The sequence below is a fragment of the Canis lupus genome, chromosome 9 (assembly GCF_048164855.1).
Source record: "Canis lupus baileyi chromosome 9, mCanLup2.hap1, whole genome shotgun sequence".
Taxonomy (NCBI): Eukaryota; Metazoa; Chordata; class Mammalia; order Carnivora; family Canidae; genus Canis; species Canis lupus.
Window position 1 is genome coordinate 3,810,818 of NC_132846.1, and position 16,524 is coordinate 3,827,341.

Here is a 16,524-nt window from a genome sequence, read left to right on the forward strand (position 1 = left end):
GCTCATGATAGACATTCGTTCCTCTGTGGCTGAAAAAGAAGACCAAAGACTCACTGTTTTCTTGAATAGGATGGCCCAACACCTCTCCTGCACATCGCAGGCACCCAGCCTGAAGACTCACCTGTACTTCTGTGCAGCGAGCACACTGTGCTTCCGAGGCACCTGCTGCCTCCACTCAACCCTGTGTGATGGTTGTTGGTTATTTACTAATTGTCTTGTTCTTACTGGGAAACTCTTGAGATTAGATTCGTGTAAAACATTTTACACAGGGTGAGCTAGTGCTGTCACCCAACATGTCAGTACACTGGATTCTTTCCCTCCTTATAGTGCTAACTCCTGTGCAGTAGAATCAAGGCAATTCTTGATTGGTCCATTTCCCCGAAGCCTGAAAATGGAGTCAGAGGGAATCATGCTTCTATATTATTAGTTTACTTCATCTAAGGTCAAGTTAGAAGTGAGAGAGAGGGTGCCATTTCTATAGGCCTGAATGCTTGATCACAAAGGGGAGAATTGATGCGGTGAAAGAAAAAAATTGCTTTTTCCAGAGTGTGCAGAGAGTACATAGCTCAGATCCAGACACATTCAGACTTGAAAGCTTCACCATGGTTGGCGTATTTGTTTCCTCCTGCCTTGGGACAATGTGGTACAAACTCGATGGCCTCTCTTGATCCTATGAGGCCATGCTGGGTGGTGAGAGTTTCCCTTTTGCTTGCTTTGTCAAGGATGTGTTGACTGAATTTGTGTAATTTCTCCCAGTCTGGCAGAGTGAGGCTGCTTTCTGCACATGCTCACTAGCCACTTCCCGAAGCTCACTCTTCTTGTCCTCCTTGGTTGGGTGTGCTTGTAGCAAGCCACAAGGTGCGAGATGGATGGGTGAGGCACTCAGTGTTGTGTGTAGTGTTTACTTTAACTAGGTTTGTTTGCTGTGAGTCAGTTGTACTCACATTTAGTTTTCAGAGAGGCCTGCTCTGTGACGTAGTTTGTAGTAGTGTCCGTTCCATCTTATTAACAGCTGTGGCATAGGAGAGCTCAGTTTGCATACAGGAGGTTTACCTGCTTCCTACCTGTCTTATCCACTAGTGACCATACTTAGGAGCTCTTGGGGGGACACCGTGAAGGAGCAGGGAGTGGATTTTCCTCTTTGTGTGTTCCTGCCCCTCACTTCAACACTCTCTCAAAGCACTTTTTTGCCAACCTATGGCTCAGTGTGCACACTTCCCAGCACTCTTTGTTTGACCAATGTTCAACAGTGCAGTATCCTCTTTCTCTGTATTTCCTTCCTTCCACCTTAATTCCATTCCCATAGGACCTTAAAATTCCGATGGTAATGGATGGTTGATAATTGGTCTGGCACTGCACCACCGTCTTATATTTGCTTGGATGGCAGATCTGTAGTGTAGATCTCTTAACGAGTGTCACCTTGAAATTTTCTTATCATTTTATTCATTTGTTGGAGAGCAAGAGAGAGCAGGAGAGAACAGGAACTGGGGGGAAGGGCTGAGGGAGAGGGAGAAGCAGACTGTCTGTCAGGTAGGCAGCCGACACCAAGCTAGATGCAATGAGCTTGGGATCCTGACCCCAGGTAGATGCCAGGTAGATGCTTAACTCAGCCACTCAGGAGCCCCCCCTCACATTTTTAAAAATTTAATTATAAAATTCTACCATTTTAACAATGAGTTTTACTATTTTAACATTTTTTGTGTATATACTTCAGTAGTATTAAATCCATTACATTGTTGTTCAACCAGCACCACCGGCCATTTCCAGAATACTTTTCATCTTGAGAAACTGAATATTTCTGCTCATTCAACAGTAACTCCCCATTATTCCATCCCTCCAGTCCTTGGAAAGTACCATTGTGCTTTCTCTTTCCATGTGTTTCACTACTTTAGATACCCCAAAGAAGTGGAATTATGCTATCTTGGTCATTTTGTGACGTTTCATTTGCCATAATGTCCTCAGGGTACATCCATCTTTCAGTACTTAAAAAGTGACAGTCGCAGTTCTAAATATTGGGGTACAGTGCCAAAAACCACAGACTCACTCAGCAATGACTTGTCTTCTTTATACTTTTTCTGTATTCAACCCCAACCCCTTTTCTGGCAGTCAGGGGGTTATAGGCTGGTCCACAATGGATACATGAGAATATTACAAGGTACAGTAGTAAAATGCTCTATCAGATTGCTACTCTGTCAGCTATAAAAATGCCCTGGGATGCTTTGTTAAAGAACTTCCATATCCGGGGGTGTCTGAAGAGGAAAATAGACCTGAGAGTTTGGATTGTTGTTTTTCAGAGTTCCAACCACCACCTGAAGCCTGCCATGTGCCTCATGGAGTCTGGGATGAAACAGGTTGCTGAGTTTGGGAGACCTGTGGGCAACACACACCCATTTCAGTCCCTGTCCACTAGGGGATGCAGCTTCCTATCACAATCACATTTCCTGTGTGAACTGAGGGCTTTCACTAAGCATTTCTTTGTCACTCTGTGTTTCTTCACGTTGAAGAATGAGGAACATTATTTAGGTGACACTCCAGAGATGAAGTGTTCTTCAGGCATCGTGATCGTCTTACTCTTCATGCTTGCTAAGGGAAATACCTCATAAATTTACATTTTTTTTATTTCCCATTGTGTCAGCAAAACCTTTAAGAATAATTTTTCCAAGAGCTTTATGCCTGCTCAAGGTGACTCAGGTCTCTTTTCATTATCCCTAGGACAAACCCATGGAGACTCAGGGACCCAGATGGGAGGCTAAGTGACCCTCTCAGAGGAGGCTTCCCTGACTATGAACTGTTATTATTCAGTGTCATGGTCCTGCACTCTTCTGGTACGGCCAGTATCAGGGAGAAGGTCCACAGCTCCTCCTGAAAACCTTGACAGACAAGGAAAAGGGAAGCAGCAAAGGTTTTGAAGCCACCTTGGACAAAACATCCAAACCCTTCCACCTGGAGAAAGGCTCAGTGAAAGTGTCAGACTCAGCTGTGTACTACTGTGCCCTGACTGACACGGTGACGGGGACTGTAGAAGGAGCTGAGAGTGAACTCTGATCAGACAGGGGCCTGGATGCTGAGCCTCTCTGACTGATCCACTCTGGTTCCAGCACAGTCCGTGGTTGCTTGTCCCTTGGTATCTGGTTGATACAAAATCATACAAATGGATGGAGCATAGGAGCCAGAAGTAACACTCCCCATCTGCTGTTCATTAGTGATATTGAAAACACTTTGACGCCAGTAGTTCCTCAGGCAGGGCATAAGCTATTTCAAAATAAAATCACATAAAAATGACGTGGTCTTCTGCTCATGCTTGCAGTGAAACTCCAGCCCCTCAATTGTTCAGACCATCCTGGTGAGTATTATTGTGTCTTATGACACTTTTAGATAGACACAGTGTGCCCAAGAACGTGGCATCTGCCCAGTGTCTTCCTGATGCAGTATGACAGGAGAGGTGATGGCAAACCAGGTTTTAGCAGACAAGGAAGGGAAGGGAAGAAAGGAGAAGGAACACATGTACCCAATCAGGGAAAAGAGAGGCCTAGGGCCTTTGCTCTTCTTTCTTTTCTAGTGAATCAGGTGGTAGACACGGCCAGATATCAAATGAATATGTGAGGGCAGAAGCATAATAGGCTCATGTCCTGGCCAGTTAAATAGATCAGTTGGCTTTCTGACAGTTAGAAGTCAAGTGACATAGTTTTCAGTGTCCAGGATATATTGTGAGAGAGAATGCTCTTGCACTATGTTTCCTAACAATATAGATAGATAGGTGACACTGGGAAGGAAATTGTATAGATTTCTCTAAGTCCTGTTTTTCCCCTTCTCACAGAGGCCAAAGACCATGGGATTGGGAGAATGCATGGGAGCGTGTGAAGTTGTGTAAGGCTAATATAAAAAGCAATGTGTGTATTGTACTGTCAAACTGCCATTATTGTTGCAATCTCCTCTATTTTTAATATATTATATATGTATATATATATATAATTTATTTTAGAAGGAAAGGAAGAAATACAGAGAAAGATCGCAGAGAGGGGCAGAGGGAAAAGGAGAGTTACCAAACCATATACCCAGTATGTATATTTGTATTATAATAAAGTATAAATAAATCACTCTATATTATTTAGTGATCGAAACGTAGTAAAACATCTAGAAACATCAACTCCCAATTGGCAAGACGACAAAAGAGTTAGATAAGAAGTGATGAAAGGGTCAGAATTGGGAGTGGTAGTCAAAGGACTTTTACTGTATATGTAATGTGTTATTATTTTTAATAATTCATGTACTCACAAATTCCTCCTATCGTTAAATGTAATAAAAACCACCCAAGGTTTATCCATCTTCTCTTCTATTTTTGTCACCAAAAAGTAGAAAGGAGAGAATGGTCACCTTCTTCTTAAGATTTTCTCAAAACCTAAACTATACATATTTTCCATCCTCTGGGGTCACATAGTTTTTAGTTTTCACTCCTCTTAGGGTCCTACTCTTTGACCCTATTATAATTATTTTTATTTTTGTCTTCCCCATACACTGTAAACAGAATATTTTCCACTTTATATTATTTATTATTGTTTTAATTTTATTTCCAGTTAGTTAACATGCAGTGGTATATTACTTTCAACTTACAATACAGTAATTCAACACTTCCACAAAACACCTGGTGCTCATCACAAGTGCCCTCCTTCATCCCCTCACTTATTTAACCCACCCTGCAGCCCTCTCCCTCTAGTAACTATCAGTTGTTGTTGTTGTTGTTTTAATTAAGAGTCCGTTTCTTGATTTATCTCTTTCTGTCTTATTTTTTTTCCCCATTGCTTGTTTGGTGTGTTACTTAAATTCCTCATGAGTGACATCATATGGTATTTGTCTCTCTCAGACTGACTGATTTCCCTCAGCATATACCATCCATGTCATTGCAAATGGCATGATTTCACTCTTTTTAATGGCTGAATAACATTCCATTGCACTTTTATATGTTCTGAACCTTTAGTAAATTACTTCATTGAAACTAAAAGCTGAATAAAATTTACGGATTTCTTCTGAAATCATGTCAAGAAATTTAAAAAATCGCACAAGACGAGATTACCGAATTATTTTCTGATATCAATTTCCATGCAATCGTATTTTAAAAGTAGGATTTGTTTCACTTTTATTTTATTTATTTTTTAATTGGAGTTCAATTTGCCAACATATAGCATAACACCTAGTGCTCATCTTGCCAAGTGCCCCCCTCAGTGCCCGTCACCCAGTCACCCCTACCCCCCGCCCACCTCCCTTTCCACCACACCTTGTTCGTTTACCAGAGTTAGGAGTCTCTCATGTTCTATCTCCCTCTCTGATATTTCCCACTCATTTTCTCTCCTTTCCCCTTTATTCCCTTTCACTATTTTTTATATTCCCCAAATGACTGAGACCATATAATGTTTGTCCTTCTCCGATTGACTTACTTCACTCAGCATAATACCCTCCAGTTCCATCCATGTCAAAGCAGATGGTGGGTATTTGTCGTTTCTAATGGCTGAGCAGTATTCCATTGTATACACAGACCACATCTTTATCCATTCATCTTTCGATGGATGGACACCGAGGCTCCTTCCACAGTTTGGCTATTGTGGACATTGCTGCTAGAAACATCGGGGTGCAGGTGTCCCGGCATTTTATTGCACCTGTATCTTTGGGGTAAATCCCCAGCAGTGCAATTGCTGGGTCTAGGGCAGGTCTATTTTTAACTCTTTGAGGAACCTCCACACAGTTCTCCAGAGTGGCTGCACCAGTTCACATTCCCACCAACAGTGCAGGAAGGTTCCCCTTTCTCCACATCCTCTCCAACATTTGTGGTTTCCTGCCTTGTTAATTTTCCCCTTTCTCACTGGTTCACTTTTAATCCTCATTCAATCTAAGCCTCTGACCATCTGCATTTCCTTCATCAGGAAGCTTGGAATGAATGGGGCAGGGGCTCTGTGTCTGTTACTTGGTCTGAAGTGCTCCTGGCTGACCACTTCAGTCCTCTAGGGGGCACTCTAGGCTTTACAAGATACAAAGACTTTCTGAGGATGCAAGGGTTGAACAGAGAGACAAAAATCTCTTATAGAGAGACAAAAATCATTTGAGCCAGTCCAGTTATAGATTGAAAAGGTGGGGGCATGGGGGAAAAGGGTTTGTGTAAAGTTGATCTCAGGCTTTTAGTTCTGCCATTTCAACTTCAGACATCTAGAGGCCATGACCCTATAAATCCACTATGCAGATAATCCTTCAAAGATGCCAGGATAGGAATTTTTCTGGGCATTGTGACTATGAAAACTCAACACAAAACATCCCATTACCTGTTTTCAATTTTTTATCAGTAATCCCCCAAATATTGGCCTTGAAACTATTTCAATACCCCAGATATCCTGCCTTTTCATACGTCTCTGCTGAGAGTGGAGGGAACAGGAATGAAGAGAGAAGAAGAAGAGAGGAAGAAGTGAGGAACAAAAATAGAAGGAAAGGGAGAGGACAATAATGACTTTGATCAGCAACATGTGACTTGTCCAGGCTCACAGTGTGGGAGAGCAGGGTGTCTACCGTTTAAACAGGAGAAGTGGAAGATGAAAGCTAAATCAGACAGAACATTATGGAGGCATCCTATAATTTGCCAAACAAATTCTGGTTGGAATAATTTTCTGTGTAGATGGTGACTGTTGGTCTTGGTTTCTAGAACTCTCCTGATTTTGAGAAATTGTAGTTACTTCTGCAGTACACACTGCATGCTATCAGATAGTTTTCCTCTATCACTATTTTTTATATAACTGTCTTCTCACATTGTCTGTGAAACTGCACTTTTTGAATGGAGCCGCTCTTCATTATGATTCTTCAAGGTTCTGTGCAACCCCCACTGAGACACTGACTCTTAGAAATATCACTCACCTTTCCTCACACACTAACCCCAAAATTTCTTACACAAAGTGTTTTATGAAAAAAAAAAAACAAACCTTCTTGTCCTCCTATATTGGAAATATCGCCCCTAGCTGCCTGCACCGTTGGCAAGCACAATTTTGAAGACATTACTGTGTCCTGTCACTGGGGCATTGTGGGAGGAGTCTCGAATTCAGTGAAGGATGGGGCTGAGGTATGATTGGTGCTCAGTGATTGTGGTGGAACAGATTGACTGTAAGGACACAGTTTCTCGGTAACTCTACACTCTGCACAGTAGGGGTGAAGGCACCCCAATAACTGGACAAGGAATCATGAGGAGATACTGGGGAGCTGTGCTGGGGCTCCTGTGGGTACATGGTTGCTGTGAGTGGGGGCATTGGGACCAGGGCTGGGGAGCGATCTGCAGTCCACAGTGTGTGGGGAGGGGAGCTGACACTGAGGTTTGAGAGGGTCCTACATCATCATGGTTGTGACTTGGGATATTTTACAGGTTTAAAATCTGCATCGGTAACTCCCCAGTGATATCATCTGTGTATGTTTTTCTCTTTCAAGCAGTAGTGACAGGGATGAAGGTGGAGCAGAGCCCTTCAGCCCTGAGCCTGCAGGAGGGAGCCAGCTGTACTCTGAAGTGCAATTATTCTAGTACTCCGGACAATGTGCAGTGGTTCCGACAGAATCCCGGGGGCGGCAGCCTCACCAGGCTGTTTTACATAGCTTCAGGGATGAAGCAGAGCGGAAGGCTAAACTGCACACTGAATGCTAAGGAACTGTTCAGCACCCTCCACGTCGCGGCCTCTCAGCTGGAAGACTCAGCCACCTACCTGTGTGCGGTGGAGGCACAGTGCTCCCTGGTGATCTGCAGCCTGCCCCCAAACTGCCGCTGGGCCTGCAGCACCAGCACTTCCCTGGGGAGGGCATGTGCTTGCACCGAGCTGCACGTTTTCAGATTTTCAGATTTATTTACAGCACTTTTCCATTGTAAAATTAGATCCATCAGGGTTGTCGTTTCACCTAATCTCATGGCTTTTTTCCCCAGAATACCCTTTGCAGGTAAAAAACTACCTTGGAACCGTTCGGGCAAGTGATGCAGATGCCCATATCCAATGCTCTGGGAAAACAGAATTCCTGAAAGCTAGCATATAAATTATATGTACATTACTCAACTGGAAAGCCTCGAAAAAATGGATGGTCATGAACAAATAAAGAGGTGACTACATTTTTTAGTTATTTGTAGGGTTTTTTTTTTTTGAAAGAGAATGTGTACAATGTCTTTCCATATCTGTTCAGCTTTTTAGAATAATCTTATTGGGGGTCACATATTCTACTTATGACATGTATTTTCTATTTCAGTAAGATAATAAACTGCAAATAGTAGTTTTGTTTCATGCAGGAATTAAGGGAGGATTTTTGGGAGTAAGTGACTGGGTTACTTATATTATTTATACTTATTCATATTATTCTAAAATTAGTGAATCTGAAGTGGCACGAGAGCTTATACGCTGAGTAGCTGATAACAGAAGATCCAGTAGAATCACAAAATGTGAATGATTTCTATTGGTCAGTCTGTACACTGTGTTGACATATATTACTGACAAAAGTATCCATTTCAGCCAATGCTAAATAGCACTTTGTGGGGAAGAACTCATGGAAATTTTCATTCTGTCCCATGAAAATTCATTGCTCTCCCTTGCATTTTGAATGAATCTATTACTCATGATTTTGTGACCATTCCCGGTTTGGGAAAGGGAGCAGAAAGCTTCCAGGACTCCACTAACATTCCCTTCTGTGTTGTGGCCAGAGACAAGGACTCTTGACTCCAAACCCAAAGCTGAAACAGCACAAATTGAATTCCAGCCTGCACTCGTTTTTATGTTGGTGCAAGGGTATTGATAGGAAGGACCAGGATCCTAAAAAGTCAGATGGAGTTAAATGGAGAGTCTTGCAGAAGCTGGAAGCAGAGGTAGCTTCTACCTCTGGGTATGTGACCTGTGCAGTTACAAAGCCCCTTATTTTCCCAAGGACCCCAGCCCTTCGTTGAATGCTGTGAAATCATAATGATGTGTTGAAATTCCTAATGATTTTATCTTCATACTTGTCTTTAATGAGTGAGTCCCAGAAGTGGGAGGAATAGGTGCCTGAGCAGAAGCTATACATAGGGCAGCAGGACACAGGCAGGAACATGTGCAGGCTCAGGTTCTGGGTCACAGCAGGCTGTGTGTGAAGTGAGCTGTTGGCAGGACCACCTGCCGTGCCTGTGCCTGCTTTGGACTATCTGGGGCTTTGACGTGCATCAAGGGGTGTACTGAATTTTGTTGGGAAATTACTACAAAATGCAAATATATACATGGACATTTCAAAAAGGGATTTGGCAGTTTCTTACACAGCGAAACATACTCTTAACATATGGTTCAGCAGTGGCCTTCCTGAGTAGTTACCCAAAGAGGTTGAAAATTCATATGCACACGCAGACTTGTACACAAGTCGCTTATAGCAGTTTTATTCACATTTGCCAAAATGTGGAAGTATGCAACATGTCCTTCAACAGGTGAATGAATAAATAAATGGTGGAAGTGGTGGTACATCCAAATAATGGAGTACGATTTGTTGCTAAAAAGACAGGAGGTATGGAGCCATGAAGAGATAGGGGAACCTTTCATGCGTTTTACTAAGTGAAAACAGCAATCTGCAAAGGCTACATAGCGTATGGCTATGATCCTATGATATTCCGGAAAAGCCAAAAGTATGGATGCAGTAAGAAGATTGTGGTTGCCAAGGGTTGAGGGGAGCAGGAGGAGGGAATAGAGCACAGAGCATGTTTAGTGTAGTGACTTTACTCTTTATAATGCATGGTATGTACATGCCTCATATATTTGTTCAAACCCATTGAACGTGCAACATCAGGAGTGAACCCTAATTAGATTGTGGGGTTTGGGGATATGATATGGCAGTGTAGGCTTCTTCATTGTGAAAGGTGTCATGGGGAAGATAATAATTGGAAGGCTACACCTGTGTGGGGACAGGAGGTGCGTTGGCATCATCAGTACATCTGTATCATTTTTCTTTGAACTTGGTTGGTTGAAAAAAGAAAGTCTTTAAAAAATTAAGTTGAGAGACATGAAACTAATATGTATGAACAGCTATAGCATTTAAAAAAATAGTTTCACTAGAAATATTACCTAAGGACACCTTTCCCCTGCTTTGTGAATGAGGTTCCCAAATTTTCATTTTGAAATGATCTAAAAAATTGTATAGACATCCCTGGCTGGAAATTTTGAAACTCAAGCTCAACTTTCAAGGAGAAAGCCAGAATCCACACAGCAATTAGGCTGTTTTAGAAAGTATTTCTCGCTTTCCATATTAATAAGCTCAATCCACCTCCTCTAGATTATCTCGATTGTGGAGATTTTTTCTTTGTTTCATATGATACATAAATTATATGTAATGGATATGTAATATATAAGAAATATATCTCCAGAAGAACCTTCTGCTTACTCATGGCTCACCATGGAGTCCCTGGTCTCACTGCCTGTGAAGCACTTTATACTCAATGAATAAAGTCCTATTTTTTTTCCATGTTAATTTGGACTTAGCTCTCCTTGATACCATATTGATCTCATAAAAAGAATAAAAACCCAGTTAGGATCTGATCCTGTGGAGGGAGTGTCTGCTTCTGAAGAGGCCTTAGATTAGGATCAACTTCAGACCCACTAATTGTATGTGCTTGTGGAAATGGTCTTGTTGTTCCATGATGTGGGCAATTCCACCCCACTCCATTCTGACACCAGTCCACACTGCACACAGCCAGTTCTCAATAAGATTGTTTCTGTTAGATAGTGTCAAAGAAATTTAGAGCTGGAAGAGTCCTTAGAAATCTTAGAATCCAACTTCATTTTATACAATAGAGACTATCTGAGATGACAGTAGGGAACAAACAGGTAGTGAATGAACTGGGCTAGAAAGACAGTGGGTGTCCTCACTTCCTCCTTAGCATTCTTTCCTCTGCCTCCTTGCTGTAGGACCATCCTGCTGGGTAAAGAGAAAGTGTCTAATGCAAGCCCAGCCATTTATGATTGCAGTTTGGGTCTGAGAAAGTCGTGGCCCAATCAGTTTGAACGCCTGAGTGGAGAGTTCCACTTTGGGTAAACGTTTGGGACCTTGGGTAGGAAAGGACTCAGGCTGAGCCACTGTTATTCTACCAGCAGACTCATCCACCACTCCCTGTTTCTGTAGGAGTAAGCCAAAGGTGATGGTGCTATGTGAACACCCACCTGTGTTTCTAAGTACTTTCCCCAACATAGCCAATATATTTACTATCCCAGATGGGCATCCCTTGAAGGCAGGATGAGTATAATGAGCATAACTCACACATTATCTCAAAGAAATCATTGAAATTGGAAGACTCCTGCAGTTGGCAGTCCATGAAGATGATAGATGAAGGTTTTCTAGGCCAATGCTTTGACCATAAGTAAAACACTATTCTATGAAATAATCAAGAAGCTGAGAATTTTGCCCAAGGAATGGCCTTATCTGTGTTATAGGTAATACATGGAAGAGCATTTTTCCTATGAATGGTCATATTCAGACCATTACTCCCAGTTCTGAGTGTAACATCTCAAAACTACAAGTATTGACCTAAATTTCTATCTTGGAGAAGAGGGAAATTTGCTTAGAGAAGAGTTTGAGAATTCTTATTTTGTGAAGAATGGGGAAGAGAATGAAAGATTCTCAGGGTGAAGAAGGTTTCCATACATAAAAATACATTTCATATATACACATTTATGTATATATTGAGCTGATATTCTTCACCATGGCTGTCTTTAAATCTTTCAGGGTGGGAGAAGTGGAAGGAAGCTGAATTTTCGTTTTTGTCATTTCAGAAGATCCGTAAGAATGAATCACAGGAAAGGGGGCTTCAACTTTTGAGAATGAAGTAAACTTGGTTTCCCAGAGACCATTTCTCCTGATCAGTTCTTTAGAGCAGATTTCCTATTGGTATCATTCTGAGGACACAGAATATTTATGCTTCCCTGAATTTATTCTCACAGAAGACATAAAATTTCCAATAAACTAATGTGAATGATAAAGGGATTTTGGCAGGAAGAGATAATACTGGAAACTCACATGCCTGGAGAAATTTATCAATGAATCGTGGGGAACAAACACAACAGCTTTGGAGAAATATGAAGAGTATGGTATGTGAACCAGCGATGGCCAGCAAGTGGGAAGCCTGCAGGAATAGATGGTTATTACTTTAGAGGAAATTCTCCTGAGACCATGAGTCAGTAATTGCATTCGAGGACATACCATCTCTTTTGATTTGAGAAAATGAAATCATTTGAAGAATAACGTTACACATGGTTATATTATCTGAGATTTCAGCTTGATATTTCATCAACATTTCTACTCTGTCAATATCTTGTCAAATATAAGACACACGGCATTCAAATAGTTTTTTAAAAGCATGTCAGGTTTCTCTATGCAAATTTGTCCAATCTTGGCTCAGACAGTCTCCTGTAGTTGAAGCACTGATAACAGATGGAAGCTACCCCTGCTCCCTTGTCATTGAGAGCTGTTTCCTTACTTTTTGTCATACTCATCTTAACTGAGGGAAGATTCCACATTTTGACTATTGGTACCATCAGTCCTCTGGGAATTGCAAGGTCATGAGCAACACCCACCTAGGAGGAGCAAGGTCTGAGATCGGAGGCATTTGAAATGTCAGATGATCTTGATCTTGTCTCTCTTACTCTAATCTTTGCATTATGTGACCTTTTACATGAGAATGGAATATTTTTCCATCTCTTTGTGACTTCCTCAATTTCTTTCAGAAGTGTTCTATAGTTTTTAGGGTATAGATCCTTTACCTCTTTGGTTAGGTTTATTCCTAGGTATCTTATGCTTTTGGGTGCAATTGTAAATCAGATTGTCTCCTTAATTTCTCTTTCTTCAGTCTCATTGTCAGTGTATAGAAATGCCACTGATTTCTGGGCATTGATTTTGTATCCTGCCACGCTACCAAATTGCTGTATGAGTTCTAGCAATCTTGGGGTGGAGGCTTTTGGGTTTTCTACGTAGAGTATCATGTCATCTGCAAAGAGGGAGAGTTTGACTTCTTCTTTACCAATTTGAATGCCTTTAATGTCTTTTTGTTGTCTGATTGCTGAGGCTAGGACTTCCAGTACTATGTTGAATAGCAGTGGTGAGAGTGGACATCCCTGTCTTGTTCCTGATCTTAGGGGAAAGGCTCCCAGTGCTTCCCCATTGAGAATGATATTGCTGTGGGCTTTTCATAGATGGCTTTTAAGATGTCGAGGAATGTTCCCTCTATCCCTACACTCTGAAGAGTTTTGATCAGGAATGGATGCTGTATTTTGTCAAATGCTTTCTCTGCATCTAATGAGAGGATCATATGGTTCTTGGTTTTCTCTTCCTGATATGATGAATCATTCAGTTGCATTTGGATGTAAAGTTCTGTAGATATCTGTGAAATCCATCTGGTCCAGTGTATCATTTAAAGCTTTTGTTTCTTTGGAGATGTTGTGCTTAGAAGACCTATTGAGTGTAGAAAGCGCTAGTTTGAAGTCACCAAGTATAAATGTATTATTGTCTAAGTATGTCTTAACTTTGGTTATTAATTGATTGACATATTTGGCAGCTCCCACATTCGGGGCATATATATTGATGATTGTTAAATCCTCTTGTTGGATAGATCCTTTAAGTATGATATAGTGTCCCTCTTCACCTCTCACTACAGTCTTTGGGATAAATTTTAGTTTATCTGATATAAGGATGGCTACCCCTGCTTTCTCTTGAGGACCATTTGAATGGTAAATGGTTCTCCAAACATTTATTTTCAGGCTGTTGGTGTCCTTAGGTCTAAAATGAGTCTCTTGTTACAGCAAGAAAATTCCTATTTTGGCATTTTGATCTGTGTCAAAATTATTAATTAATTAATTAATTAATTAATTAATTAGTTTGTTTGTTTATTTGTTATTTATTTATTTATAATACCTCAATTGAGACTGTTTTTTTGATTTGTTTTTATTTTTCAAAGATTTAGTTTATTTATATGAAGGAGAGAGAGAGCAGGAGCTGTGGGGAGGTGCAGAGGGAGAAACATGCTCCCCAGTGAGTAGGGAGTGGATGCAGGGCTGGAACCATGACCACAGTATTATGACCCATGCCAAAGGCAGAAGGTTATCCACCTGAGTCATCCAGATGCCCCTAAATTTTTTTTTTTTCTTTTTTTTTTTTTTTTTTTGCCCCTAAATTTTTTATTTCAAAATAATTATATGGAAAATTGACTCTTTTTGGTATACAGGGCTGTGAATTTTGAATTTTAATACATTTTATAGGTCCTATAACCATTTGAGTATCACTTACAGACTAGTTTCTTCGCTCTCCAAAACTCCTATGTTCCTTTCCTTTGTCTTTACATGCGTGCTTCCATATTCCCAACAAAACATTGGTCTATTCTTCTTTTTTAAGAATGTCATCTTGATGGGAGCCTACAACACATAGAGTTATGAGAACTATGTGTCTTGGTGGGAGGAACCGCATGTCACAGGGCACACGCATGATCTCTACCTCTGTCACCCCTCTCAGTGTTTCCTACCCCTAATGAGTGGAAGTTATTTTCATAGGAATGACTCATTATTTCAAGTGTTTAAATTCCTTGAGAGACTTGATTTATATAGTTCTACAAAGTATATTTGGCATTTGGTAATGCAGAGGTGGTGTTGAAGTTCGGATCAACTCATATAATCAAGCTGAGGTATGTTCTGTACACAAGCTTCATTGCACAGACTTCATCCTAAATTGTTCTCAATAGATATCTTATGATGTTTTGAGGGTAACTTAATTGATGAAGATTTACTCTCATCACTACCAATTAGGGTTGGTGATTATCTGGCTTCTGCAGGAGTTGAAATGAAATAGCATATCTAATAATTGTTCAACTTTGTTGCACTAGCAATGTCTGTGCAGAGCTGAGCTATAGCACTAGGGTGAGTTTGTGTCAATAAAAGGCCATACCCATGCAAGTTATTTTATTAGTGAGAGAACAATTCAGGGTAATCAGAAATACCTAACATTTTATCATTAGAGTGGGAAAATATTTCTCAAGGATAAAAATTACCACAAAAGAGTGCAAAGGAAAATATTGCAACCAGTGGTACCAAACATCTAGATTAATTCTCTTCTATGGCCTTGGATGGGACTGTCTGCTTTATGCAATTACATGTTTCTATCTAGGATACTGCATGTGCTCTCACCTGTGGAATGCCCACTTCTGCTGAATTTCTGGAGGACTTCAGCTTAAGATCTCTAATATGAGAAACTTTTTCAATTCTTGTCAATGAAGGATGTAGGATGTCAGAGAATTGATGTACATGTAACCAAGGATCCATTTCTTGTACTTTATCTACCTAACTGGTAATAAAAAGTAGATATGAGGTCAATTCACAAGTCTCAATGGCAATCTTTTCCTGAGATTGTTCAGAGCACCAAAGGTTTAGGTCAAGTAAAGGTGGTTAAATGAATGGCCAGAGGGCAATCTGTTCCTGGGACGAAAGGCAGAGCGTCAAGAGCTTACTTAGTTCAGTATGTGAAGATTGGAATACGCATGAGTTGGGACATTCTGAGTTATGTGGTCTGTAACACATGTGCATCTTTCTACAGAGAGAAAGATGCAGGCCGTGAAGGCTAAGGTAGGTACTAGGCCAAAATAGTTGAAAGGTAACTGCTACAATTACTCATTTCAGTGTAATATTCCATTTGTTGTTTCTACTTTTCTGGAGGATTGGGGTGTGGTGGGAGAAGTGAAGTTTCAGTGTGAGAGCTAACCTTACCTAAGTGTCCCAGAGAAATTTGCTCTGCTATCTCGGGACTAACTGAAATTGCATAGGCAGTAAACACAGAATCCAGGTGGTAGTTGACTCTTGCGATTGCTGTGGTGTTTTGACAGAAGAGTGGTTCAATCCATTTAGAAAAGAAAATACTAGTATCAGTCCATACTCATAGGTCATGGAGGGAATAGCGTTGTGGAAGATCCCTTGGAGATACTCAAATGTTTCCTTGGGACAGTATTGGAGACCATATTCCATGTTTCCAGATTTTATGGGTTTCTGTTGAGTCCCAGAAAGGTGTGAATAGCCCCGCTGTCTGCCATCCTAGGAAAGTCTCCCCACTAGTGTTAGTTTAATGTTGCATCCCCAGTGTGGTGTGTTATCTCTGTTGGAATGTAGCTACTGGTCACTGGCGATCATTTGGCTTCACCAGGCAGCTGTCTTGGCTTTGATATACCTTGTTCTCATGGGTCATCAAATAAATCACCCCACAGAGACTGACAAGTTGCAGATGAGCAATTATATTTTAGGTGTGTCTCTATAGGTGCAGAAAAACCATTGGACAAAATCCAGATCCATTCCTGCTTAAAACTTGCAACAAATTACTTAGAATTGAAAGGAATTTCCTCAACTTAAAAAAGGGGCTAAACAAAAAGACCTCATCAAATGTCATACTCGATGGTGAAACCTAAATCTCTTTCTCCTTAGTTTCAGAATTAAGGGAAGAATTTTAGCTCTTACCATTTGTATTCAATATTGAAATAAAGGTTCTAGCCAA

General features: G+C 40.9%; 1 long non-coding RNA gene and 1 gene segment (V, D, J or C); both read left to right on the forward strand.

Annotated features, from left to right (window-relative positions):
* The first annotated feature begins 2,204 nt into the window (after window positions 1-2,204).
* Window positions 2,205-3,045, forward strand: LOC140640642 (T cell receptor alpha variable 40-like). The segment is given in 2 exon segments: window positions 2,205-2,372; window positions 2,803-3,045. Coding segments are annotated over 2 exon segments (411 nt in total).
* A 4,059-nt stretch (window positions 3,046-7,104) lies between these two features.
* On the forward strand, window positions 7,105-8,117 carry LOC140639335 (uncharacterized). Its single transcript, XR_012036078.1, has 2 exons — window positions 7,105-7,263; window positions 7,456-8,117. It is a non-coding gene; the product is annotated as an uncharacterized lncRNA (long non-coding RNA).
* Window positions 8,118-16,524: the final 8,407 nt, after the last annotated feature.